Consider the following 26,730-nt stretch of genomic DNA (forward strand, 5'->3'; position numbering starts at 1 on the left):
AAAAACACTTTTAATGTAAAACACTTCTAAATGTAAATTAAGAAAGATTCTTAGAAAACAGAGAACATTGACATTAAATCACGATATCGTTTGCGCTTTGCTTTTATTACAAACATACGATTTTATTGTGTTTACAATTGCATAATTATCTTGTCCGACTGATGTATATTTCCGAAGTCGGAAATAGGTAATATTCGCGCTTACGTCATCAAAAAAAAAAAAAAATGCAAAACATTGCGTTGAATGAATCGCAGTATATCTGTTATGCTTCGAAATAGTTGATCGCATTCTCTTGAGACAAAATATGCATAGAGTATCAAGCGTTAATTTACTGCTGTCTTTATTTATTATATATGTGGTGTATTCAGTTGGTTGCGATCGCTGCTGCTTGATTAGTCGCCACGAGTTACCGCGATACGATTTAATAAAGACCAATTCGCGGTCAAGTCAAGCGATCATATCGCGAAGGATTGTTCCCAGTGTGGGCGAGTGCGAGAAATTCGCCGCCTCGAAGAGAGCCCTCGCCTTCAATTTTATCTCCTCGAGAAACCGTACCGGTACGCGAATAGCAGGCAATTAAACGTAATTGCAACGTATAATTATGATAATTTCATGTGATAGCTTCATAATTATGGCGGAATGTAACGCGAATTGTAATGTAACAAGTATAACATCCAGCAATTCAATTTCAGTCAGTTCAATTAGCGGGATTAATCTGACGCGTGTTTTTTTCGCGTGTAATTTCCCCAGTGTACATTCTTATAGTGCCTATTTTTCTTGTTACAGGTGGACGAGAAAACACATGTCAAGCTCTTCAATGTCCCGAGGATCAGAATATGACCACCCTCGTGCCTGTGGCGAATTGCAAATATTACAGCATGTATCCCATTTTCAATCCACCTGGTAATTGCAACTGCGATTAGTCAAAATCTATGTAAAAATTGACAGTATTTATACGTTTGCAGAAACAATCAAGTATTACATTTTACAATTATTTTTTAATTTTTATTTATGATCGTTTTATGTCAGGACAACATTTACATCTTTTATTTTAATTTTACCCGACTCTACATTACTTTTTTTATTATACGTTTTAATTTTAACCGCTCAACTCTACATTATGTTTATTTATTTATTTATTTCTTACCGGCTATATAATGCTATTTCGAATATATATATATATATATTGTATTATTTTTAATCTTGATGTTGATCTAATCTTTCACTTATTTTTATGACAAAAGTCATGTCAACATTTGTGATTCTGATTATCAATTTATTGTATCATGTTTCAGTTTTTTTAATCTGTTAAACTATTAATTTTATTTAAACTATATTAAACTATTAATATAACTTGCTTTGTTACCCTTCCTTGGTTGCATTGCACAATACGAGCGTTAGTAAAAATTTTGTCAATTTTTATTTTTTATCTTTGTCCAATTAAATATTATATTCAATGGGTAAATCAACTTTTGGAACTTCCGACGTAAGTTTAATGTAAATAAACTCTCAGTGAAGAAAATTTCCTTTCAGTGAACGCCACGGTGGAGTGTGTTCCTAAAGCGGGGATCTTCGTATTCTCGTCCGAGAGTTTGAATTACACGGAAGCGCGAAGTTTTTGCCAGAAACAAAACGCATCGCTCGCGCATGTGATAAGCGAGGAGCGCACAGAAGGCCTCGGTAAATACGTGTCGCAAAATCATTCCAGATTCGTGGGTCTCAGCAGCGGCGAGAGCAAGGAGAGAATTTGGAAGAATGAATTCGGTAATTCGCTTTCGTTTGTTTACGTCGTGTCTTGTTTTGCGGCTAATTAATAAATTTTTCATCGCACGTCGAAAATGTTCGTAGCGAGAAATTCAGAAAGTACACAATTTTCACACAGGCGAGCCCTTGTCGTGCTTCACTTATCGAGGGTGGGGCGAGGGAGAGCCGTCGCACTCGAAAGGCTGCGTCGCTCTCGTAAATCCGTCCGCCAAAAGTCCGTCACCCTTCTGGAAAGTAGTGCCCTGTTACGCATCGTTGCCGTTTATTTGCGAAATCTCGCCGTTGCCTGGAGAATCGTCGCGACGGCGATCTCATGGAGATCGTCATCGCGCATAATATAAACAAAATTGTATGTAATAATAAACGCAATTATAATATAAAGTGGTACAATTATACGCAACATAAATTTATGTATAATACAATTGTACAAAAATAAATTTACGAACACAAATTTATAATTTCTATCGGAAGAACTGAGTTTTTCCTTTATATTTTCACGAATAACACATAAGAATAACACACAACAAGACACGCGAAGTAATTTCTAATCTTATTATGTGACATTAACTATACTGACTTAAAAACCAAATTCCTTCCTGTCGCCTTCGATATTTTTTTTTTTATATATACGCCTTTGAGAGATAAGGTGAAAAAAAATAAAGACGGACATTAAATATATGTACAGAGATTTAATGTAGGATTATAGGACTCCAGCATTGCGTATGCGGAGAGTGGACTTACTCCTCGATGGCTTTATTTACAGATACGATTGTTAATTCGACATATGTACGGTTGACAAAGGGAAGGGGAGAGGGAGGGGAGGAGGAGGGGGGGGGGGGGGGAAATAGATCTGTATAACTCTCACTCGATCGCTCTGCGCTTACACACACGTAATATGTACATAATAGGCCTAAACGTTAATTAACATTAAAAATCGTCTCGCTTCGGAGTCGTTGTAACTCCAGTTTCCTTACGTTCTAGAGCCATGCTTTCTACAGCGATATCACTTAGCAAGCTGTGCAGCGATACAGGCAGGTATACTGCCCGTATCCGCCCGGCGCTTTTCGACAGGATCACTCACCGGGCACAGTTCACCATAGCGTGATGTAAAAAAAATGTGATACAATCTCGATACAAATTCGATCGAGGTCGAGCAACAACAATCGGAAATAAGTCTGCCATTATATATCGTAGTCCTACAACCTCATCGGCGATAATTCATTCGCCGTAGCGCCGAAGATAGTGACAGATCGAAAGCGTGTAAGAGATTAGTTACATCGCGATTAATACATTGTCGATTACAATTGTCGATCCACATCGGTGGCGTTAGGGTAATATTCGGGACGTGATACCTTTAGAATAAAAATCTCGTCACTCACTTCTCGCAATATTCTCACTCGAGTTGCGCAGAGTTAACGTTTCAACATTGTCATATTTACAGATCAACATTGTCTCCATAATTCCGGAAATATTGATTTCGAACAAATTCTGGAAGTTTGAACGGCAAACGGGAAACGTATTATTATATAAAGTCGTAAGTACATGCTTAATCTAATTAATAACGCATTCACATCGTTTTTCAAAAGTGGTCGCATTAAGATTAAAAGTGTTCGGATGATTGTGTTTATGGTGCTTGGATGGCGCGGGAGAATGTTACGGGGGGGGGGGGGGGGGGAAGACGATGTACCTGTAAGAGTACAGCGAAACGATGATCGACTGACGAATTATTTGTTGTAAAAAGTATGTTTCCCCAAAAGACGTAAAATGCAATCAAATATTTTAATTGAGCCTCCACGGATCCCGAATTACAAATGACTTTACTCGAAACGTAATTAGAAAAAAAGAATTAGCAAAAATTCTGTCGAACCTGCTTAAAAACTATTATTGTCCCGCCTTGCAAGAGTTTGCATGATGGTGTCGCGTTTGTAAACAGAGGCTCTGCATGCGACACGAGTGAACATATATTTATGTAAAAACTATTCCGTTCAAGCGGCCTGATCTGTGATCGAAATATAAAAGTACAAAAAGACACGATTCCGTTATACAGTGTGACGTATGAATCTGAATGTTCTGTCTCGTGGTCTCGTTTACCTTGAACTTTCTTTTGTAAGCATGGTCAGTGTTAGATGCCGATTAAGATAGTTGCCTTTGAGTTTGTATTGTAAAAAAAAAAAAAAAAACGTCCTACAATTATATTACGCAAATTGATACAATCTTATACAGAATCAATGAAAAACTCTTCAGAGTTATTTACGAATATTAAGAGGTACCTCCGTCGATAAAAGCCATTTACTTTGAATGAATTCAATTACAGCTCGTTATGCTTCGTAGAGATATTTTTGCGATGTCTTTTGCGATAAATTATCGAAAGAGCGTATTTATGTACTTCAAAAAAAAAAATGATTAATATAGATTGTACATCAATACTGAAATACTTTCTTCCCAAAAGAAAATAGTTACATATAAAATATTCGATACATTTAATTAATGCATGTGTCCCTTGTAAACATTATAGTCTTGTAAACATTATAGTCTTACGATAATTCAGCCAACTTATAAATTGCATTTGGATCTGCTTTCTAATGCTCGGGGACGGATTACACGTAAAATAAGAGCCTACGTTTCAAATACTTCTCTTTACTGCATTGCAACTTTTATGCAAGGATTATAACAGTCATATAATACATGCCGTTACTAGTGGAATTAATTTAAGAAAAGACATTCCACTTAACGTAAATATAAATCTTTATCTTTGCAAAATTTATTATTAATACACGTCAACGTATGTAGTGTATTTGCGAAATATTCCTTAAGTGATTGAGCCGCCCCAAAATATATTTTATACTTTACGCATAAATCTTAAATACACAGCACAGTATATATTGGTGAATAGCAATTCAATTAACATATACATTCGATTACGAAGTAAATACGATAAATATACTGTTTTCTAAATACACTGCCAGATTTCGCAGTATGGAACTATTGATTGCTAACAATTAATGAAGACGAGAGAGAATAAAATATACATATGTATATATATGTATATATATATATATATATATATGTATACATACACATATTATTTAATATATGCATATCTGCATAAAAATAAAATCTCTTTTATATCGATCGATTAGAGGAATTAGCTTTCAGAGTCCGCTATTGTTAAAATATTAAATATACTTTATGGAATACTGATATAAAAAATTAAATAGCATCTCGTATCTCCTATCGTATATCTAGGATCTTTCCGTTACGTTTTTACCATATTTACTTAAAATTCCGTTTTCATAAAAAAATAAAAACTTTTTTTTTTTTCTTTCATATTCAACACGACTGGCGGTTGTATGTACCGAATGAAGCTGCTAATGCTCTTGTTGTTTAAAGCGGCCTATGCACACCTAGCGTTATCATCCTGCCATGACACTTTCATATTTAGGACCAGAACGGAAGTTTCCCTCATGAATGCTTCTCTCTCGCCGTGCCTCATTCCTATATGTATATATATATATATATATAATATATACATGTTACGCTACGACATATCACACATCGCGTCATTAGCACCGTCTCAAAGATATCCCGGGGTGAAATATATACTTCGATAAGCGGGTGAAAATAAATGGCTCGACGAGAGAACGCGTTGTCGAATTAGGCTTGTACGTCCGTCGTATTTGTCCGTAGCTCGGTGATATTACTCGTTAAAATCAACGAGGATCGCTTATCCCTATCGTATCGAATGAGGCATCTCAAATGTAAATGCAACAAACAAAATGCTCGCATTGGCACTCAGATTACTGAAGAAACTTATAACAAATCATCACACACGCGGTTATTCGCGAGGCAGCTGCGTTCGTTGGATTAAAAAAGAATCACATGTATTCTTCATATTTCTTACGCCCTATTCGAACTACGAATTTAAGTACTTTTCGCATCCTCCTCCTACCGTATTCCTACCGTTCGATATTAAAATTAAGACAATCAGCAATATCTTTCGTAAATTCTTAAAATTCTTAAAATGTATACGCAAATAAGTAACGTAAAAAAAAAAAAAAGACACAATGAATAAAATGCAAATTGGTACAAGATAAGCACAGGCACCCATCTGGAAGGACACTTGCGCTATTTTTTCCTTTCTTTCTTCTCTTTTTTTTTTTTTTCTCTTTGGAACGTTATATCGCAAGATTTTTCACGCTATTGACAATGGGACAATTTTGCCATAACAATCTAGAATACGTGTAAATATACATTGATTTATGAAGATTTGCATCTCTGATATGTGTCATGAGTTTGAAGTAAAAAGAGTAGCGCTCAATGGCCATGCACGATTGCGTAGGCATCCGTCAAATCAACTATGATTATCGACAGAATGACAAACTCCGGCAGGCACAATGAGATCTGTTAAATTATTGGAAACCAAGTGAAAGGAAAATGCTCTTTCGCGGGCGAAGAATGTCGCGTATGGAATGTTGCGTTTTTAAATCGAATCACTGCGAATACTGCATCGACGGAGCAAACAATAAAACGAATGCTACCAAATGAATAAATATATAATATATATACGTGTGTATATATATATATATATATATATATATATATATATATATGTGTGTAACAACGGTAGTAGCAATGAATGTTATTCTAGCCGCAGTATTAGTTTCTTTCTCATTGCTGATATAATGAGAAAACAACACATTGGTAGTACAGGCGGATAAATACTATTGATCTTTCTCTCTCTCTCTCTCTTTCTCTCTCTCTCAGACACACACACACACACACACACACACACACACACACCGATAATACCGTATTATACTTTGTTGTTAATCGATGCATTCGCGAGAAGAGGTACGAGCTGTTCGGAGAGCTGTCCTATTGTCGCCTGCAATACCGCTTGTTTCTCCTCTAACGCGGCGACCTTGTTAAAGCAATTTAAATTAATATCGCGTGTTCCCGCGTGCATGCAACGTACTGAAATGAAAATTTAATGGCGTATGGATTATCGTTATATTTACCCTTTCCAATAACTTGCTGTAGAGGGAATATGGGACGTAGCCTGGTTGACCAGATGGACTAGGACTATGATCGGCGTGAGGGCTTGTCTCGCTTCTTGGACTTTTATCTTTCGGCTTGCTATCGTCATTATCGATATCCGGCTTGTTGGTAGAATCCACGATGTATGGTGCCATCAGTCTAACGAGCGATAAAACCGGTGTACATTATGGTGTTTGCATTAAATAAACTGATGAATTTTATTTAAAAAAAGAAAAAAAAAGATCGAAACCTATCAAACCGCGGGAAATCTCCATCCTTCTTGACTTCCACTTTTTCGACTCGATCAACCGTGGCAGTTTTTCTCCTCTCCATCTGATTCATCTTCAATTCTTCAACCTGCAGGCAAAAAACGACGATCACGTTAATAACGATAAATTTTGATGTATCTTTTATATTCTTTCTCTAATTTCTTCTCTCTAAAAGTGCTGTATTACCCATGGTGCTTTCCTCCTCGCTTTCGCCGCGAGCCCATCCGTTTCTTCGTCAGGTATTTGCTCCGACGTGGTATCGGTGCGTCCATTAGACAGATTATCTTCCTGTAAGAATTATAGAAGACACTGATAGATATTTTTGTTCGGGATTTCATTCAAACGATTATTAATTTTTTTTTTTACCAAAAGGGCACTGAAAACTGTCGAAGATCCAGCGTTCGTGCTGGACCCAGCGTGGTAGCGCAGGTGCTGCGACGAAGGCGGACGTCGCCGAGGCGCCTTAGCGCGAGAGGCCGTCAAATGCGAGAGTGGAGTGCCCTCCCCCCGCTCTACACCGTCCAATTCCTCGCGACACTCCGAGGCGACACTCGTCGTGCTGCTGACACCGTTATTATTCCCCACGTCGCTCACGAGACGCTTCAGGCTCGATATAATCGAGTGGCTGCCGGCCGCCTTCTTATCGCCGCTTCCGCTTCCGGTAGCCGTCAACGACGAGGACGTCGAGGACGACAACGAAGATAGGCCCTTTTTAGCGGTGTCTATGGCAGGAAAATGATCTGGACCACGAGCGGAAACACGAAATTACACACAGAAATTTCACGTTACATTCATTCGCGAACTAGAAGCATCATCTCGATACAGCAAGTGCTCGTATTTTACCTGATATATTACTTGAATGTATGCTCCTGGTGTCCAAACTTTTTCTAACGTGCGCCTTTTCGGTTTTCTTCACTTTATGGGAATGTCTGATACTTGACGTTGTTTCGTGCGCCCATTGGGATTCTTGTTCCTGGGATTCGTTCTTTACGCCGATCACCTCGACAAAATTGTCGGGAAACAGACCTATTTGTCCTTTCAGCTCTCCTTTCCACCAACCCTATGTGAATTATTATACATATTGAATATATCCATTAAATATTAAATAATAAAATTATTTCATTTCTAGAGAATAGATGAATTATATACCTTGTCCGGTGCATCTTTAGATAAAAGGGTGATTATATCTCCTTCGACCAGGGTGAGCTCATCCTCATTGGCAGCCTCGTACGGAAAGAGCACCCTACACATTTCCTTCTTATCGCGCTCTTTGTGCCTCTCTTGCTCTTCCGGGGCAGGCGATGAAACAAAGTTCGAGGGAAACACGCCGACTCTACCTCTGAGACGACCCCTCCACCATCCTTCCTCCATTACTCCCAAGAATTCCACAGAGTCTTGCGGCACTAAGGTCAGCTCGTCCTCGTTACAAGGGTCATAACTGAAGAGAACTTTGCAGAACCGTCTACCAGATCCGTTTCTCAAGGTGACCTCGTCCGACTTCGTGCTGGTCTCGCTGCCGTTACTTCCGCTAGCGATTGACGAGTCCAACAGCTGTACACCAGATATTCCCAGGTATAAAAGGAGATGAGCGTGCATGTTCTGATGATAAGACTAATGATGCGATTTGATGATACTTAATACCTTAACAAAGTTATCGGGAAACATGCCACGCTTGTCCCTCAGGGTTCCCTCCCACCATCCTCCGAACATCACCTTGATCTCGGTGATGATGTCACCCTTCTTCAGTGTCAGCTCGTCATCCTCCTGCGCCATGTAATTGTACTCCACTATCGCCTCCATGCTCGAGAACGAGTTCCAAAGCCGGCGAGGGATCTAATCTCTGCGGGAGAGAGAGAGAGAGAGAGAGAGAGCAACGCTTTCCACCAAATGCCTTTACCTCACCATGCGACGAGGCGGCCGCGAGCTCGATCGGACTCGAACTCCGTTCGAATTATCTCGGCACCGACACGCCTCGGTACGATCGACCGACGCGCGCGGAACGCCGACGAGAGTCGTCTGCGAGAAGGGAAAGGAAAACGGGTCGCACGTGTGCACGCGAACGCCGACGCAGCTCGCGCGCGGAGGGATTACGAGACGACGTGCGCTCTCCGGCTGTCTCGGGCGTGCGTTTCTGTCAGACGAACAGTCCCGAGCAGATTCGCGTACTCGCGCATCGCGTAACCCGATCGCGGCGCTCGATGCAACGCGACGCGATGCAACGTGATGCGACGATTTACTCGTCGTAACGCGACGCGCTGAAACACTGGTGGCGCGGGATTTAGGTTTCAGGCACTCCCCGGGTGGAGTTGACAGCCCCCCGTGCTTGTCACCGCGGCCATCTTACGCTTACGGAGATACCACGACTCCGAAGGCGGCTCTGATCTCCGGGGCGAAGCGGCGCGCATGCCACCTGCTCCGGAGGCCGTCGACACCGGACGTTCCATCGAACGCCATGCTCGGCCGAACGGCGGGAGGGCGGCCACGAGCGGCGGCCTGGCGCACGTCCCGATTTTTACGGGGCACGAACGCGTTCCTCTCTTCCTATTTTAAAATCATTACGGACGGCGATTGGTCGTTAAGTCGAAACCTGTCCCGAAGGGGAACTCGACGCCTCGAGTCGGGCGAGAATCTTTTATTCTCGATTATCCGCAGCCGCGCGGCTCCGGCGCGTTTAAAAGCGGAGGAACATGGCGGAGGACGGTCGGATTCTTCCGGTCGAGGCTCTCGGGAGGCGCTCGTCACGAGAGATGATGCGCCTCGGCTCATCTGCCTGCGTGATTCATCTCTCCGGACGCGCCGGAGGCGCTCGTTTGAATGGAGGCGCGTTTACTTGCCGTAGTGTGAGTCATGACGCGCACGTGCTTCACAAGCTGCATCGCGCCGCAGAGTTTCACGCACTGTCCGCGCACGTACCGCTATCCCGCACTGTCATTTCACCACAATCAAAACAGATCGTCAATCCGAAAGATGCATCCGGAAGATCAGCGGAACGCTGTCTTTCAAACTGTCCAAATAGAAAAACACAAGGAAAATGCTGACCAAATATATATATATATATCTACAAACGTAGGAGACCGTTCAGATCCTACATTTTTCTTACATATAGAATTACGAGGAGAGAGATACGCATTTACCCCGATTATGAATTTCTCGATCGTCGATCGTTGATCCCGGTCTCTCCCGGGCTTTAATTTCCACCGTCACGCCACCAATCGCCGCGATCGACGTCCTCGATCGTCGTGACACGCGCGACTGCCGATCCGCGTTCCGCGCGTCGCGGACCGGATCGCGTGCAATTTGCGAACGTGACAATCCGCTAAAATCGATCAATTCCGACTTCGCTGACGGAGAGCGAGTGGCGCGTTCCTCTCCGTTCCTCCCGCGACCGAGAGGGAGAGGAGGAGGCGCCGCGCAATGTACCTATCTGTCACCCGCCTCGAGGGATCCTCCTCCGTGCCTTCCGTGGGCTTCCTGGTGCGTGTGATTCAACGCGGGCGCTCAACTGGAAAACGGTGCCGTGTCGTCCTCCATTTTTTTATGCGCTGATTCACGCCGGTAATCGCTCGCGCCTTATCGCCAAAGACTATCGCGTATGTCGGAGATGTCCCCTCGTCGTACGCGACGTGCGCGTTATGTGCGCGCCGTCGAGGTTGAGCAATTCGTTTAGCACACACTCGGGTCACGTACTTGAGAGAACCGTTGCGTTACGAGTCTCACTTTTCTCCTTACTTCTTACCGAGGGAATGAGTAATCCGCCCGTTTCTCTTGTCCCACTGCTCTCCGGCGACAAATACGAACGGAAAACGGATTGAATCTTCGTTCTCTCGCTTCTCCTCGATTTACTTCGGAATTAAATTTTGTAGTAGAAAAAAAAAAGGCGTGACGTTGTCATAGGTAAAAAGTGTGTATCTTTATTTATTATTGATTCAGACATCGAGTTGAACAAGTTGTTTCTCTACAAACTTAAAAACTTCTCTTATACACTTATACATTTAGATAATCGATCGCGAAGGTCGAATTAAATGACGTAACATAAAGATCATTCTTTGAGAGTGAGGTGATATAATGATAAATGAAATGTTTTAAAAGCTATTGTATTATATCGTATGTTTAACATCCTCGCAGTTATCTCTTCGGTGATCGAGCAAAGTGTTCCGTGCTCTACAAAATCTGAGAAAGATAATTATATCGCGCAAAGTAAACTCAAGCTCATATATATTTAATTAATTTCGAGCACCCATATAAGTTTTTTAGTTGATCTTTTTTTAGAAAATAGTTTTCTAAACGATGCTGATGACGCAAACCAAAGAAAATTATCAGCGGAAACTGTTCGCCCGATCAGCCATTTTATTTATATATATCTTAACAAGATTCGTAACAAAATCGTAGCTGTGATTCTTATCGACAAACTTTCATCATATCGTTGAAAATTGCAAGATCGTTGAAAAATTGAGGCTATGAATTCGCAAAGCCGTAACTAGAATAGAAGACGAAATCAAAAGTATCTGATCCTGTATAATCCAGAGAATCCATCAAATTCTATAATTTTATGCAAGGAATAAAAAGTCCGTTTCGAGCGTAATTCCGATATCTCGTTATGCACATTTTCGCAAATAACTGATAAAATTGCTGTTGAACTCACAACACACATGGAAAGAAACGCTAGTTACGACGCTGCACACATACGTGGCAGGCTCAACTAAAAAAATAAAAAAATTCTCTTCCGCCGAAGACCAGCTTCGAGCGAAATGAAATGAAGCACTTTGACGAAGGCAAACGATCCAGCGTCGCTCAAAAGAAATTCGTACAAACGACCCTACCATTCACGTGGGCGACGCCGTTCTTACAAATTGACTTGTGTCTTTTTGCTTCTTTCTCTCTTTTTTTTTTTTTTTCTACTCCTCCATTCCTCGTGAGAAACAAGCACCCGTGAACTTGAAATCAAAATTGTACATTTAAATGTCCGACCTTCTCACGCTGACATATTGTGATAAGTTTATCATGAAAAATGTATATCGTGCCGCTCGCTTCTTTTTCCACTCTGCTCTGCTTCTTTTTGCACTTTTTGTCTCTTCTCGACTAGGAAAATTCATTCTTGAGAAAATGAGATTTATTTCGAAATCTACAGGTGCTGCTTCTCGCTACAGACAATCCACAGAACGAAAATTAACGATAGCTCCGACAAATCACGCGCGCATCTAAAGAAGAGCTGAGAGTAGAGTACATTCGACATCTCTAATCACATCTAATTCAAAATTTCCCAAACTTTCTAGATATATATACACTGGTCCGGATAACGATACAGATATTCGCTTACCTCATATAAAATTTTTATTATTTAAAGGAAAAAATTCTTACATATTTTTAACAATATTAATTTTCATTTTCCTTCGGATATATTAATTTTTTTTTTAAACGGACAGGAGTACATTAGTTTCGTTGTTTCAGCGTGCCATCAGATCTTCGGGCTGTGGCAAATAAACATGAAAAAGAAAGATTCAGCCCACGTCCGCATTCTTCAAGTTTGGGAAATCTTGGCTATTAGTTGAAGAGCACGCGTAAGTTACTTCTAGCGGGCGAGACAATCAAATTCCGTCCGAATATCTTTTTTTATACAAATACGCCGCGATTTATAAATATATAAAAGCAACAAATATATTCCATCGTATCGTGTGATGTGTGTGTGTGTGTGTGTGTGTGTGTGTGTGTGTGTGTGTGTGTGTGTGTGTGTGTGTGTGTGTGTAATTCATTTTGCAAATGGTACAAAGCCTACGCCGTAAAACTATTACGTTCGGGATTGCGATTGAAGAGAAAAAGAAAACAAAAAAGAAAAAAAAAAAAACAAATCGTGCCGATCGCTAATCCGTTAACGTAAGCGTGATGATCTCGTTTCGTCGGCATCGTCGCTACAATGTCGATCGATCGCGACGGATATAGTGCACTTTCTCGTCTCTCGTCTCGGCGAGTGCATGCGCTCTTTGAACTCGGCCGTGTGTCACGATGCGACTCGCAATCGCGCGTGCAAGCGTGCGAAAAAGCGCGAGCTGGGTCTCCGCGAGGTCTCGATGGTGCCTACAGCACCGTCGAGAGATTGTAAAAAAGTAACGAGATTGCCGACATCGCGATGTATCGCCAAGTCGCGTGCGAACGCGGCCGGAAAAAAACGGCGGTGTGCGCGTACAACGAGATTGTTGTTTTTACGTAAAAATCAGAAATCGCAGTGAAGCGACGCAATGAAAATTTCGTTCGCGTTTCGCCGTCGGAGGGACGGGAGACTCGATCTTCGAGATATATGCGTGAACGAGGAAACAATAATATTTATATATTATATATATATATATATATATATCGCACAAATATTTATTCACTCTCTATCTCGCGCAATGCCGAAGATACAACGTCCTCGGGGATGTTAATGAAGCGAGATTTGCAAATTGTTGCTTCACTCGGGCACCGATCAGCATCGGTGTTATTATTCCCATATTTATTAAGCTTCTTTTCTGATCGATCATAAAGCGATCTGTTACGATATCTCGTACAACGTTATGTGTTATGTATCTCTCTTATCCATCTTCCTTTCGTCTCCATTTTTTTTTTCTTATAATCACTGATAGGCACAATAAAGGCTTTTATGTTTCTGCCAGCGTAAACAAGAAGTGCAAGAACAATGAAAGTGATTTTATCAAAAGGGCAACAATAATTTTATTGACTATTTTACGCACTGATAATTGATAATTTCTTAATAATAGATAAATAAGATCAAGTTTTTAAACGATAGAAGTAAAATATTTCTGTGACAACGATTGAATAAAAAAAAAAATTAGCGTTTCAACGATCTTAATCTTAAATAAAAAATGATAAACCATCTTTAAATTCAATTTTAAATAATAATAATTAAAAGAATTTAATTTTTAAATTTAATTTTATTAATTCAATTTTTTTTAAATTTAATATTTAACTTTGATTAAATTTTATAAATAATAATAATTTAATTTTATAATAAACCATCTCGATTTTATACGTTTATTTAAATAATTGCATAGTTTACGTTATTATTACGCGTTAAAACGTGCACATATTGCAGCGTGTGTTACTTGGCAGCTAATATAATCTCTCGCGGCCCTTATAATCTCCCTCCGGCCGCAGATATGGCCCGTGAAAAATGCAAGGATGCTATTATCCTTCTTGTCCCATACGACTATTAAGTGTTCCATTTTTTTTCATACGAAACAAGATTGGTGCTGTGACATTCTGCCGCAACAGAATGTACATTGCATTGTTGTTGCGAAATGCCATCTATCGAATAATAACACAGATCACCGAAAAAATGTTCCATCACGATTATCAAAGCGCATTAATTAAGCGTGGATTATCACGTGTGTGCACCGATATAAAATATTTGATGTACAGATGTCAAGTGCCTGCCAGTATTGATTCGGCCTCATTTCGGCCTCACTTCAGTGAAGTTTCACTTCAGGCTCAGGAGAATATTGTCCCTTTTCTTTTTTTAATAAATACATGAATACCAGCGGCTCCTTTTTGAGTACAAATATCATTCGCCGTGCCTGCTATGTCATTTTCTCGATGCGAAAAGAAAGTTTTAGTCTGACATCAATTTCGAAATAGTCAATTTTAAAGAAAACTTTGCGTGCAATGGTGCAATAAATTGCGGTTTTATATATATATATATATATATAGTGGATTAAACAAAAATTTAAAGTGCTTCAAAAAACTTTCTTGAATATTTTTTTTAACAATTGTCTCTGTTACATAAGTTTAACATTTTTGACATAAAATATTTTAATAATTTTAAAATTACATTTTGTTACTTAACTTGTTTCATTTTTTAATTTTGAAAATTATATATTTAAAAATTATTCACGCCTCGACATTAAACATTATTTTTGTAGCGGTATTCGCTTCAAATGTTACGTATCAAAGAAACAACCTGCGCAAACTTTGGCATCTGTGCATCAAATGATCCCGACGTAATCGCGCAAATCTTTCCCTGAAGGAAGAATTCTGGTCCTCGTTGAGAGACATCGGTAGTAATCGCAAGTCTTACATAGTAGTATCGTTTTTTTTCGACGGTAATCACAATGCGCTTGATGATGTCTTCTTTTTTTTTTCTCGCGTAGACTTATTAAAATAGTAATACATCGATTACTGCGAAAGTGTGTCGCTTTAGTAGCATCGAGAGGATGTTTCCTTTTTAGTTTAGGCCTTACCGATATGCCAAGCGAATCTAATTGAACGTTCTTAAACTGCTTACGATACCCCAATAAATACGTTTGATCCGCGAAAGTCTAACGTCAACGAGATTTTACACGAAGATTCTCCATAATAGATAAATACACATCTCGCGAGCCTTTCATCGAATTTCTATCTCAATAATACTTGTAGTCTTTTCTCTCCCAGCCGATTTTCCCGATCTGCTGAACTGGACTTACGACAAAAAATTCTCGCGGAACAAAAGTCACCGGTTCACTTCCAGAAAGAAGAGACGATCGATATTCGTGAAATCGGATGAAATCGTTCGTCGAACGCGTCTCTCGATGATGCCCTCGGGCCGATTTCGATTACCTCCAAGAGTCCCGTCGAATCTTTATATTAATCTTAAACGCGAACCTGAACTCGCACGACTATAAATAGACATCTATGACGTAATAATCGCGTACCATAGATAAATTTTGCGATAATGTCGAACGTAGCTCGGGCTTAATCGTAATGTGCGCGTGTGTGTGTGTGTGTATTTTCGGATTATTCGAGGCGAGGGCTTACTTCGCGTGGGTGACAGATATTCCCCATAGTGTTTATCATGATCCGGGAGATGATCCGGGATCGATCGGATCGCGACATTTGCCTCGTGCCGACGTCGTTGCTTCTTACGCCTCACGACGTCGTCACGCGGGCGGTTCTCGCGCGTGCGAGGGTGCAGGGAGATAATACCTATAATATCCGTTGCGATTATTGCAGACGGTGGTGATGGTGGTGGTGGTGGTGGTGGTGGTGGTGTCGTGAATACTTGCCCCGGGTCACTCTCGCCGAGTTACGTACGAACACCCTTCAGCGTCGATGCCAGGTCGATTTCCGCTCGACGACCGACGAACGCACACAATATCGCCTCGCGCATATGTACAGGTATAGAAACGAGAGACCATCCTCCCTCTCCCCCTCCCCCTCTCCTCCCACCCCCCTCGTACACGATGAACAGACAGAAATCCCTTGTGCCCGGATTTAATTCTCGGCTGCCGTCGAAACCTCCAACCGGCCGGAGGTAGACCTCCGATGATCGTCGTCAGATCGCCGAACTAACAGCTGCATCTCCAGGCGTCACCTTGTTGAGACGGTGACTGCGCCTTAATTATACTGTCCGCGCCTTCTCTCTCGGAAGCCTCGAACAGGCTGGCCTGCAACAGCGATCGTTTCATTGCGCTTGAGAAAGCTCGGTCCCGTTACGTTTGCAATCGAAAGGTGACAGCGGGGAAAGTTCCGTCTTTTTCTGATTTGAAGAATAGAATCTTTCTTCCCGCAAGAAAAGATTTACCTTTATCTAAAAATATAACGGAAAAAGGAATAAAGGAATAAAAAAAGTGTTTAAAAAAAATTAATTTGTTTGAATAAAATATTGAAATAAAATTAATTAATTTATTAAATTTAATGTTAAATTTAATAAATTAATAATAATAATAATTATTATTATTATTATTAATTAATAATAAATATAAATATATTTTTGAAAAAGTATAATTGTAATTTTGTTTAAATTATAACCTTTTAAATTTAGATAAATTTTTAGATTTTAGAAAAAATATTTTAAAAACTTTCTCAAGCGATGCGGAAAGCAACGGCATGGAGATGGCTTTCCTCCGCAATTGGACTCGAGGCGAAGAAATCTTACCCGGCGGCCTCGTTGTTCCCGTATTCTTCTGGCCAGAGTCAGAAAGGCCTCCTCGATGTTGATATTTTCCTTGCATGACACTTCGAAGAAGGGCATATCGAAGTTCTCGGCGATCTTTTGGCCTCTCTCGGCGTCCACGGCGCGATGCGCGGTCGCGTCGCATTTATTCGCCGCCAAAACTTTTACTACGTCCGGCGACGCGTTCTATGATGCAAACGACGGAATTGCTTATGATTCATGCACTCACACGACATTTCAATTGCATGCAAATGTGCGCCTGAATAGCTCGCGGAAAAAAACGTTTTCTCGTGAAATTAATTTCATTATCGTGTTTTAGAATTAATTTACTGGATTCCGAATATAACGAGCCCAATTAGCCGTGTCGCTGTACGCGCGACTTACAATCCTCTAATTTAATATTTTATCAACTTTTGCTCGTTGCTCGAACTTTTTCCATTTTGAAGTTTCGAATCGTGATTTTATTTGGTCTTGTAGCACCTTAAAATTCTTTCCTAGGCTTCTTAAGGTCTTTTTGATCGCGGCCAATCGAAGATACAACGCGAGTTTATTTCTGCTCGCGGTAATGCCTCTATCTTTAGAATCGGTTTTAATCTTACTTCTTGGATATTTCGCAACCAATATGACAAATGGTTGAAACTCTCCAGACTAGTGACATCGTACATCAAAAGAATACCCATGGCACCACGATAGTACGCCGTCGTTAAAGTTCGAAATCTTTCTTGGCCGGCGGTATCCCTTTAAAAAAAAAAAAAAAGGTTTCACAGATATACTTCCTGTTACTTTGTCTTCATTTTTATCTGCCACTTTACAGGCTATAATTCATGGAACAAGAGACTTCAGAGAAAGTGTAAAATTTTGTGAAAAAGAAATCGTATTTCTTTTTATTTGACTTTCGACCATTATTTTACGGTAACTGAGAATTCACTGAGAATTCACAAAAAAATTACTATTTACTCACCAGATTTGTAATTTAATCGGCGTTCCGTCTAAGTTAATGATCTTCTGTTTGAAATCGATACCTGCAGATATATTCGCCATTTATATCTAACCGCATGAATATTTGTAGGATATGAGCAAACAACAATGAGCAAAAAATTCTAAATTCCAAATAAAATCAAGAAATCGCGATATACCTCAATTATGTTTATAGCACGGAACAATTAGATGCTATCGTTATTAATTAGATGGATATTGCAACAATTTACACACCAGAATTTCATGTTTCCTCGCGTGCAAGTAGGATGATTAAAACTTTATGTATACGGTAGCTGAATTAGTTTTTGGTAACGGAATATAAACGCGAAATATTTGCACACAAACCAGATAAATATATCTGTAGTATTTTTAAAATAATGTCAATTTATGGAACGATTGTTGTTATGGAAATAGTTTAATTCAGCTTTAAGTTTAAAATTACATTCCGAAGTTGGGGCGAATGCAACCGAATAATCAGCTGATCGATGCTGATTCAATATACATTTTATAGAATAGATACACCATATGCGACAACAATTGAAGAATTCGGTTAAATCTAATAATGAGATCTTTGAATACGTTATTTGTTCTCACGTAAATCACGTAAATAATTCAAAGAGACAAAGGACAAGGTCTCGTTATTTCGTGACAAATGGGAAAGATGCATGACGAACGATGCATCAAACGCGCAAAATCAAGGAAGATATCAAGGAAACAAATTGAGATAGAAATTCCTTTTTCCAGCGATACGTGAGATTCGCTCACGTTGGAAACAAAGACGTGACCTCGCCGATAGAATAGCCGAGGATTAATTAACTGCTACCTCCGTCAACGATATATAGAACCTGATGTATCGACTCGTCGCGTCCAAATCAAAGTTAAATTGCCTGATTTTATTGTTCGAGGGAAACGAGGGGACGAGGGGACGAGCTGCTCATAAACCGGTCGTAACTGCCGGCGTCGCAATGATCACCCGACAACAAAAGTCGCTGAAAAGTCGTCAGCTCGTGAAAAGTCATCAACGCGGCTTCGGCAGGCCGCGAGGGTAGAACGGGAGGCCCGGTGTATACTATTTTTTTTTTTTTTTTTTTTTTGTTCATCACGTACGCGTGTCTCCTCACCTATTGTCGAGATGTAGGTGTCGTAGTACCGTTCGTCGCAGTACCGATGCACGATGCAGGTCTTGCCGACGTTCGAGTCGCCCAACACCAGAACCTTGTACGTCGCTGCGAAATCCAACGCCATGTTTGCCGTAGGTTTGCTCGGGCGGTTTTGAACTGTTGTTGGGTCGACAACAGAGTCGTCGGCCGGGGATTGTTCCTCGCGGACGTTTCCCGGGGCCGGGGACGAGGGGGTGGAAGATCGATTCGAGGCTTGCGCTTTAGCCCCTCTCCGTGGCAAAGGGGATTGAAGGTGTCCTCACAATCGCCGTCTGTACTGACTTTTCGTCGCTCATGCGCGGCTTTTTGATATCACGCGGAAGGGCCGCATGCGAGGGATGCGGAGACGCGTAATAACGGATGCATGCGCGTCGGGGGACGAGGCCGAGGATCGACGAAGACGGCGATAACGTCTGCCGGGAGCAATATGCAACATTGTAGCCGTATATGTATATATATATATATACATATATATATATATATATATATATATATATATATATATATATAATATACAGAAGAATGCGGGAAGACTGTCTCTTCTATTTTTACATTTTTCTCGTCCGAGTCTCTTCCTTATGTAATAAAACTTTGCGCGTCTTGCGGAATAATTCGATCCGACAATGCGTGAGTTCGACGATCTGCGCAAAGACTCTTACGGGAGTTGTAACGGGGACATTGGAAATAATTAAGCAATTATCGGAAATTAGGCCGCTTTATTTTAATCAGCATTATGAATCAGACTGAGAGAGAGACTTTTTCTGACTTAAATCATCAGACAGATGTATCTACAATTATATCGACAATCGTATATGTCTATTTCTTTCGCTCCGTGTTTGATAATAAAATATTAAATTAAATTCGAAAATTTATAACCGATCGATCGTTTAATACGACTTTTATATCTACAATATATGCAATACACTATTTTGTCTTTTTACGTGAATGAGATATTCATCTCTTTTTTTTTTCTTCACGTTACGCTACGATATGTTTATGTCTACGGTATGTTTTTTTGGAATTGAGAATTGAATTGAATTGAAATGCCGCATGTAACTACGCAAGTACTTTTCGGGAGTGATCTTATCTTAATGTACATATCCTACAATAAATATATGTATATGTATAACAATAATAAAAGTAGTTTTGATACTTTGGTGGATGTAAGCTGCATTCGTTAATCAGGCCACATTTTATCTACCAGGATAAATGTGACCCTGCCGCACGGATAATATTGTGCGTGTTAAATGCTTCGTTAATCGAAGTAAACGAGCTTCTAATTGCCAGATTAGAAGTAAAACGAGTCAAACGCGTTAAATACGACACGTTAAAAAACTAGCATTCGCAAATCGAGATTGTTGTTGCAGCGCGTGGGAATTCTTTTTCTTTAATAAATATTTTTAAAATAAAATCATCTGCGTTTGCCATTGATTGAAATGTACGATATAACTGACCTCGTTCGCAATTGTTTATCGCCTTAAGTTAACAATAATCATACAAATAACATATTATGTTTAGGCACTTTAAGCACTTGTATAAGAAGTTAGGACACTATTTTTTTGGTTAGCATTGCCTGTAAGTTGTACAATCCTGTCATGGTAACGTGTTGCTTATGTAAACTAGCTACATGATATGTTCTTAATTAATGTAACACTTAAATTGTGGAGTAATATGACTATTTAAACGCTATTCGTTCGCAATTAATAAATTAAATAAATAATTTAAAGCTTAAATAAATTAAAGCAATTAGTATTAACAAAATTTTCAATGACTCCGCCCTCTTCCGCTTGTCTAAAGACGCCCGTCCAAAATTTATACGTTTCACCATTACATAAATACTATAGGTCTTTCATAAATAACAAAGTTAGACACGCACACAATAAGGTACTGAATAAAGGGCACACACCGGTAACTTAAAAACGCATGAGGCGAACGCAATTCAAGCTCAGTCAAATACTTGCGGAAAGTGGAGACACGGTGGTAACTTAAAACGCAAGAGGCACGCAACTCAAGTTCAGTCGGATTACTTTCAGAACACATTCGTTAATTATACGATAATACTATCACGGAACATGCCCCGCGAGACATCTCAGCGGCATTAATAAAATTCCTGCTGTGTGTCCCCCGCGGTAGCGATCGATCCGCCGATACGGAGACGGAAAGACTTTGGCGTTTGCGTTAGACCGAGTCTGTCGCATCGCGGAATTTTCCGCGGTTCGGGAAGAACGTAGTAGATTAAAGAAGGCCATTCTTCTCGCAGAGAAGAATGGAATCGAATCGCCGGCCGGCGGAATTTCGCACGTTCATTTTCGCTGTCCCCGACGATCTCGCATTATAATAAAAACGACCAAATGCACAGTCCGATCATCACTATGCTCGACATGTACGCTAACGAGTTAGGAAGATGGATACTGTAAATACTCTCTCGTTTGATTAACCACAGCGGGACGGCGAGGTGGAGGATGTCCGGTATCATGAAGCCCAGATCACGTATGACCTTCGAGTTAAAGACACAAAATTACAAAAATGTTCCTTTTTTGTCGTTATTATCTTTATATTATTATCATTATTTATTGTTACCTGGTGCGCGTGGCCCTCTCCTCTAACGACGTTCTCGAAGAACTGATCCCACCCCCCGGCCATGATATGCAAAAGGGCTATCGCGGCAATGCCGAACGCCTTTCTGTGGGTTATGGGATTTTTCTTATCCGCGAGATTAACGACCCAGGCGGTGGATATCAGCTCGGTGATGGAAAAGAACAGCTGGTGATACCATTGCGAATAGAAGTCGTCGTTCCAGTAGTTAATATAGACCCACCACGTGTAATAATTGGAGAACAGGGCAGTCGAGAAGAGGAGCATCATGGAATGCCTGAGTCTCTGTTTGATCGCCAATCTCGCTAGGTGTTTCATCGTCTCGTAAAACGCGATCACTCCGACGACGATGAGTATCCATATTTTCAACATGTTCGAGGTGGCATTGAAATACATGTGCTTGTAGGGTGCGATTCCGGATTCGTATGAGCCTGCAATAGAAATTACACAATGACGTGTAAGAATTAAAAGTAAAAGAAACAAGACAAAGAGAACATTAGAATTCTAATAATTTTTTCTTATTATTGAATTTATATCTATAAATTCGAATTTATAGATTTTCGAATTTATGGATATAAATTCAATAATATAAAAAAAATTAGACTTTTAAGATCTGATCTATCAAATAATGTCCTCTCTGATTTGTTCTTTGAAACTTGGCTTGCTACACTGATTATTTATGAATTTTCAAAACAAATTTTTACCTTTGAAGACAGTGTCCCAGCACGAGCAGGAGCAGTATCGTTTATCAACGACCCTTGAATAATCCTGCCAGAAGTAATACAAGGTTGCAATCTGCAGCGGTGGAATTGTTAGGGGTCCCATAATACCCACAAATCTTGATCCACTTGTCGCGATATTTTTGCACAGAGCACGCTTCAACATCTTTAATATAGCCATTTGTCCTGATTGTATTATGAATGAATAAAAGATTTGGTGTTTTACTGTCTACTTCATCAATTAGGACGATCTTTCCTATCGATTTATCGATATCATATCACAGATAAAATCATATTATAGATAAAGATGCTACATCACGCTGAGCATTGGCACTTATGGTTATTAAATAATCAGAGAACACTTTAAACTAAAATATCTGACTATATTTTACATAATTTTATAAATAATCCCTGACTTTAACTTAATAAATTCTATCATCACCTGTACTTAACGAAAACCTCTTGCAAATCATCTCGTGCATCTCTCATACAAATTAGCCTCCGATTTTTTTTTTAGAATTAACATACAATGAAATAAATAAATGAATTCTGAAACATTAATGGATATGTCTTGATTCTTCTGATGTGTAATGAGTCCCTGGGTGTGAAACGGCGGGTAATAAACAACAAAAATGCAATCGGAAAACTGCTCAACACATGTTTATTTTAACAACACATGTTTATTTCACACTACGTGCATTGTTGTTCGTGCGCCACACGATGGAAATCGAGTATGAGTATGTTTCTCGGCTGGTCTGAATTCATCGGCTATTACGTCATGGTGATAAATGTGTTCATTTGGATGGCAACGAGCTGCACATGAGCGACCATCGTCGGTGCTCTCCGAGGGAACACCTTGACTTTACATATCAACGAAGTGGACGGCTTCGCGTGCAAGGCCGTTTAAGTTTAGAAATGAACGGCCAGGAATGGAGTAAACGGAATAAACAGCTGTAATGTTGTGTAAGAAAACGCCATCTTCGTGCCTCAAGTTGCTCGGAGGAAACTTTGCTCTGAATGACAGAAAGGAGGTAATAGGTGGAGGCCGACTGCAGATACGAGTTAGCTCCAGATTAGTCATCGTGTAGAAAAAATAAAAATTGAAAAATTAAAGACGAGATATTCCTCTTCAAACCAAGTTTATAATCGCAAATATTATTTTTAATTAAAATCAAATCCTTATTAATTGAAATATCGACAACCGTTAATTCAGTGTTCTATATCTCGTTGCCACACTATTGATGATTTTCTTTTCTTTTCTTTTTTTTTTTTTTTTATGTATTTGCCTTTATAAATCTAAAAGCTCTTTTTTTGTAATTAAAATATGTTGTTAATAATATGTTCAGAGCATGGATTTTATATTTTATAAGGAAAAAAAATTCTTTTATCATTTGCTATTTTAATATGGCGTCCGGAGCTGTCAACTCGCGTCAATATGTGCGAACTTGTTACGATTCACTGCACAGCATGCTTTCACCTTTTTTAACCTAAACTTCAGTAAAAATATTTTTCTCCTAAAAACCTGTTCGCAATAACATAATCTATCGGAAAATTTATGAATAGGGGTGATAAGATATTTACCATTTTACATTTATAAGTTTAGCGAGGGCAGTATTTTTCTAGATTGTTTCTGAGAATAATTCCACTTTTAAACATTTAGAGATAAATGTAAGAAAATGTCACGAAAATATGGGACCACGAGCTTCCGTTTGTGTCGTTGTTGTTACAAATGGCGTTGTCAATGTCTTGTACCACGGAAAAAGAAGTCACACCCACCTTTCAACAGCGGAACGAAGCAAAGTAATAAGCTAGGGCTGCATCCGAAATTAAACGCACCGATATCACCGCCTGTCGGTTCCTACGATCCTCGACCGATTGATTGTAAATCTGTAATTATTAGGTAAATTGTCACCTCGATCCGTTTCCGAAATAGCGTAAGAATTTCCATATAAATAGTACAAATTACGGCGCAGTTGGAAAAAGCAACAAGAAACGGAAGAATTCTCTGCCGCGATGGGTGGCAGATTAACAAGAAAAATTGTCGATCGGAAGAGTTTAATGAAAGTCGGATGTGGACCAGGAAGTCACGAGATACTTCGCTGGCCGGAGAGTACCATGATGCTCTGTAAAAATTTACAAACAAACGTTTTCTTTGGGACCGTTCCACGATTTGAACCGAGTTACAAGTCCACCACGCCTGGTCCAGGTTGATAAAATCCTATTTCGAAAGAATGAGTTAAATTATCTCAAAGCAGAAAATTTTTCTCGAAATGCAATATTTTATATTTGTATATTATATTTGTATATTTATTATATTTATATTATACATTTATCATTTTAAAAGAAAATTCTTTGAATTTTAATTAATAGTCTTTGAATAGTCTTATTGTTAAGACAACTTGAATGTTTAGTTTATTCGTTCTTTCTCTTAAGTTTATTTATTTACCTGAGCAATGGTCTTCTATCTTTTTTAAGGCTACACGCTGAGAACGCACAATCCCTTTTTCTATTTGGATCAGAAAAGGTTGAAAGGTTTCTCTCCCATACCTTCATTCGAGTTTGATAATTTAGTACCTAGATTTCGAGAAACTATAAAATGTTGGTCTCTACCATGCACTAGGTAAAGAGAAAGTCATTAAAATGTCATTCCACTGAATTTTTTACAATTTATAAAATTGTACAAGAATTTATATTTACAATAGGTACAGCGTAAAACACCCAAATTCTCTGCAAGCCTTTCTCGAAAAAATTACGGGCAAGCGAGGACCTTACGATCTTTTCACAGGTACATCAAGAAATGATATTTTAAAAAATACTTAAATTATTTTACAATAAAGGAGATATTTTTAATTAATATTAAAAATATTTAATTAACTAAATTGTTGTAAAATCGTCACGTTGTAAATCTGTTAAAAATAATGCCACGTGACTGGTGATATAATTATTTGAATTTATTTTATATAGATATTTAGCACCTAAAATCCTACTTTCAAGAAATTGGCCATGTTTTCTCTCAGTTGATTATACTTATATTATTTTATATTTATTTATTCTGCAAGCATAGTAAATACAATTAAAAAAATTTTATTTGATATGATGTGACATCTTATATTAGTATAGCATAAAGTTTAAAATAATATTTCGAAATTAAATTTACAAAATAAAAATATAAAGATTTAATTATAACAATGCATAAATATTTATTTGTAATTTAAGGACCGAGGGATGAGACTACTATTAGACATTTGATACGTGCAAAATTAGAAGATCATGGGGATTGGCCACGAAAATTACCAGATGAAATAGAAAAACTTTCGAACAAATGTAACTATTTTAAGGGAAAATGGTCCATCAACCCTAGGTATTAAAATAAATTTAAATTAAAATTACAATAAAAAAAATAAATAAATAATGATAGATAAATTCTGAATATAATTTACATGTAACATGGAAAATACATAAATTATTTTAAACGATAAAATGTCGTTTTAAAGATTCACGAAGAAACCGACTACGAGGATGATGTTACAAAATATCAGCACATGTTACAAGGATCCTGATGAGCCGGGGCCTGCTCATTATAATCCTCGAATGCTACAAAGACCAAGTTCAACTAAAAGATATCCTTTCGATAGCAATATACAGTATATACGACCGCTTCCACCAAGGGGCATTCCTGGACCAGGAAGATATAAGATTAAACAAAGTTATCGTGTAAAAGGACATGGATGGAAAAGTGTTTTCAAGAGCAAAGTTCCTAGAATAATCAATGTCGCTGCTCCATCATATAACTATTAATTTCTATGAACGTTGTAATATAAAAAAACAATAATAGTTATTAACGAATTCTTAATAAAATTATTAATAACTAGAGTTGAACTAGTGCAGTCGTATTAAAAATAAAATTTATTATATGATAATTATAACATTAATGACTTTATCGATGCAATAAAAGAAAAACAGTGATATACGCTAGATAGGAATAACAAAATCAAAAGGCGAAAACTTAAAGCTGACTTAACGAAAAGTTGACACTGTAAATGTGGAATAGCCAAAACGTGCATAAAAACTATAGTAAAAATAATATATAATATTAATAATAAAAGACATTGAAACTACAAAACTTACAATTATATGGTAAATAAAAAGATAAAACTAGATACAAATAGAATAAATAATTATAAAGCGTAAATAAAAATGAAATAGAAAATAACGCGCAGACTAAGTAAAACTTAAGAAAATAATCAGTATGAAGAAACGGCAGACATATAAAACGCGTAATATAAAAT

At 38.8% G+C, this 26,730-nt stretch overlaps 5 protein-coding genes and 1 long non-coding RNA gene across 8 annotated transcripts; 3 read left to right on the forward strand and 3 right to left on the reverse strand.

Annotated features, from left to right (window-relative positions):
- Nucleotides 1-66: 66 nt before the first annotated feature.
- Nucleotides 67-2,290, forward strand: LOC105426314 (uncharacterized). Of its 2 annotated transcripts, none has more exons than XM_089078756.1 (4): nucleotides 67-557; nucleotides 787-903; nucleotides 1,534-1,764; nucleotides 1,849-2,290. In XM_089078756.1, the coding sequence occupies exons 1-4, from the start codon at nucleotides 305-307 to the stop codon at nucleotides 2,103-2,105; spliced, it is 858 nt and encodes a 285-aa protein (XP_088934882.1). In that variant the 5' UTR covers nucleotides 67-304; the 3' UTR covers nucleotides 2,106-2,290. The 2 variants fall into 2 exon arrangements, with proteins under 2 accessions (XP_088934882.1, XP_011635776.2); XM_011637474.2 differs by having other exon boundaries at nucleotides 1,883-2,287.
- A 143-nt stretch (nucleotides 2,291-2,433) lies between these two features.
- Nucleotides 2,434-10,521, reverse strand: LOC105426315 (uncharacterized). Of its 2 annotated transcripts, none has more exons than XM_025218072.2 (8): nucleotides 8,712-10,521; nucleotides 8,220-8,621; nucleotides 7,914-8,130; nucleotides 7,437-7,792; nucleotides 7,257-7,358; nucleotides 7,052-7,158; nucleotides 6,783-6,960; nucleotides 2,434-6,685 (listed from the first exon to the last, which is right to left on the reverse strand). In XM_025218072.2, exons 1-8 carry the CDS (start codon nucleotides 8,868-8,870, stop codon nucleotides 6,578-6,580), a joined length of 1,629 nt encoding a protein of 542 aa, XP_025073857.1. In that variant the 5' UTR covers nucleotides 8,871-10,521; the 3' UTR covers nucleotides 2,434-6,577. The 2 variants fall into 2 exon arrangements, with proteins under 2 accessions (XP_025073857.1, XP_011635777.1); XM_011637475.3 differs by having other exon boundaries at nucleotides 7,437-7,810; nucleotides 8,712-10,460.
- A 434-nt stretch (nucleotides 10,522-10,955) lies between these two features.
- Nucleotides 10,956-19,375, reverse strand: LOC105426316 (RAS oncogene family member RabX4). Its single transcript, XM_011637476.3, has 5 exons — nucleotides 19,089-19,375; nucleotides 17,951-18,011; nucleotides 17,589-17,727; nucleotides 16,972-17,175; nucleotides 10,956-16,480 (listed from the first exon to the last, which is right to left on the reverse strand). Exons 1-5 carry the CDS (start codon nucleotides 19,210-19,212, stop codon nucleotides 16,382-16,384), a joined length of 627 nt encoding a protein of 208 aa, XP_011635778.1. The 5' UTR covers nucleotides 19,213-19,375; the 3' UTR covers nucleotides 10,956-16,381.
- Nucleotides 19,376-19,823: 448 nt separating this feature from the next.
- LOC105426317 (uncharacterized) lies at nucleotides 19,824-23,426 on the reverse strand. The gene is made up of 4 exons (XM_089078757.1): nucleotides 22,884-23,426; nucleotides 22,427-22,627; nucleotides 21,708-22,153; nucleotides 19,824-21,624 (listed from the first exon to the last, which is right to left on the reverse strand). The coding sequence occupies exons 1-4, from the start codon at nucleotides 22,921-22,923 to the stop codon at nucleotides 21,460-21,462; spliced, it is 852 nt and encodes a 283-aa protein (XP_088934883.1). The 5' UTR covers nucleotides 22,924-23,426; the 3' UTR covers nucleotides 19,824-21,459.
- On the forward strand, nucleotides 21,892-22,666 carry LOC148935911 (uncharacterized). Its single transcript, XR_016139715.1, has 2 exons — nucleotides 21,892-22,031; nucleotides 22,129-22,666. It is a non-coding gene; the product is annotated as an uncharacterized LOC148935911 (long non-coding RNA).
- Nucleotides 23,351-26,489, forward strand: LOC105426318 (ciliary microtubule-associated protein 2). The gene is made up of 7 exons (XM_089078755.1): nucleotides 23,351-23,472; nucleotides 24,102-24,341; nucleotides 24,415-24,647; nucleotides 24,917-25,061; nucleotides 25,144-25,226; nucleotides 25,658-25,802; nucleotides 25,936-26,489. Exons 1-7 carry the CDS (start codon nucleotides 23,459-23,461, stop codon nucleotides 26,237-26,239), a joined length of 1,164 nt encoding a protein of 387 aa, XP_088934881.1. The 5' UTR covers nucleotides 23,351-23,458; the 3' UTR covers nucleotides 26,240-26,489.
- The last annotated feature ends 241 nt before the right edge of the window (nucleotides 26,490-26,730 follow it).

This window comes from Pogonomyrmex barbatus, unplaced genomic scaffold, assembly GCF_055798465.1.
Source record: "Pogonomyrmex barbatus isolate J1 unplaced genomic scaffold, ASM5579846v1 scaffold3, whole genome shotgun sequence".
Taxonomy (NCBI): Eukaryota; Metazoa; Arthropoda; class Insecta; order Hymenoptera; family Formicidae; genus Pogonomyrmex; species Pogonomyrmex barbatus.

What these genes read in the sequence shown, in the direction of transcription:
- LOC105426318 (XM_089078755.1), top strand. An exon ending in GTCCACCACGCCTGGTCCAG is followed by an intron (nt 24,648 to 24,916) that starts GTTGATAAAATC and finishes ATCTTTTTTAAG; the next exon opens with GCTACACGCTGAGAACGCAC. An exon ending in ACCTTACGATCTTTTCACAG is followed by an intron (nt 25,227 to 25,657) that starts GTACATCAAGAA and finishes TTGTAATTTAAG; the next exon opens with GACCGAGGGATGAGACTACT.
- LOC105426315 (XM_011637475.3), bottom strand. Translation starts at nt 8,870, where the DNA reads ATGGAGGCGATAGTGGAGTACAATTACATGGCGCAGGAGGATGACGAG. An exon ending in CGAGGAGGAAAGCACCATGG is followed by an intron (nt 7,159 to 7,256) that starts GTAATACAGCAC and finishes TTTTGCCTGCAG; the next exon opens with GTTGAAGAATTGAAGATGAA. An exon ending in ACAGCAAGTTATTGGAAAGG is followed by an intron (nt 6,686 to 6,782) that starts GTAAATATAACG and finishes TGCTTTAACAAG; the next exon opens with GTCGCCGCGTTAGAGGAGAA.
- LOC105426314 (XM_089078756.1), top strand. Translation starts at nt 305, where the DNA reads ATGCATAGAGTATCAAGCGTTAATTTACTGCTGTCTTTATTTATTATA. An exon ending in CTCCTCGAGAAACCGTACCG is followed by an intron (nt 558 to 786) that starts GTACGCGAATAG and finishes TTCTTGTTACAG; the next exon opens with GTGGACGAGAAAACACATGT. An exon ending in TCCCATTTTCAATCCACCTG is followed by an intron (nt 904 to 1,533) that starts GTAATTGCAACT and finishes ATTTCCTTTCAG; the next exon opens with TGAACGCCACGGTGGAGTGT.
- LOC105426316 (XM_011637476.3), bottom strand. Translation starts at nt 19,212, where the DNA reads ATGGCGTTGGATTTCGCAGCGACGTACAAGGTTCTGGTGTTGGGCGAC. An exon ending in CACCTACATCTCGACAATAG is followed by an intron (nt 18,012 to 19,088) that starts GTGAGGAGACAC and finishes ATATATCTGCAG; the next exon opens with GTATCGATTTCAAACAGAAG. An exon ending in CCGATTAAATTACAAATCTG is followed by an intron (nt 17,728 to 17,950) that starts GTGAGTAAATAG and finishes TTTTTTTTAAAG; the next exon opens with GGATACCGCCGGCCAAGAAA.
- LOC105426317 (XM_089078757.1), bottom strand. Translation starts at nt 22,923, where the DNA reads ATGCACGAGATGATTTGCAAGAGGTTTTCGTTAAGTACAG. An exon ending in GAGGTTTTCGTTAAGTACAG is followed by an intron (nt 22,628 to 22,883) that starts GTGATGATAGAA and finishes TAATACAATCAG; the next exon opens with GACAAATGGCTATATTAAAG. An exon ending in GAGAGGGCCACGCGCACCAG is followed by an intron (nt 21,625 to 21,707) that starts GTAACAATAAAT and finishes TTTAACTCGAAG; the next exon opens with GTCATACGTGATCTGGGCTT.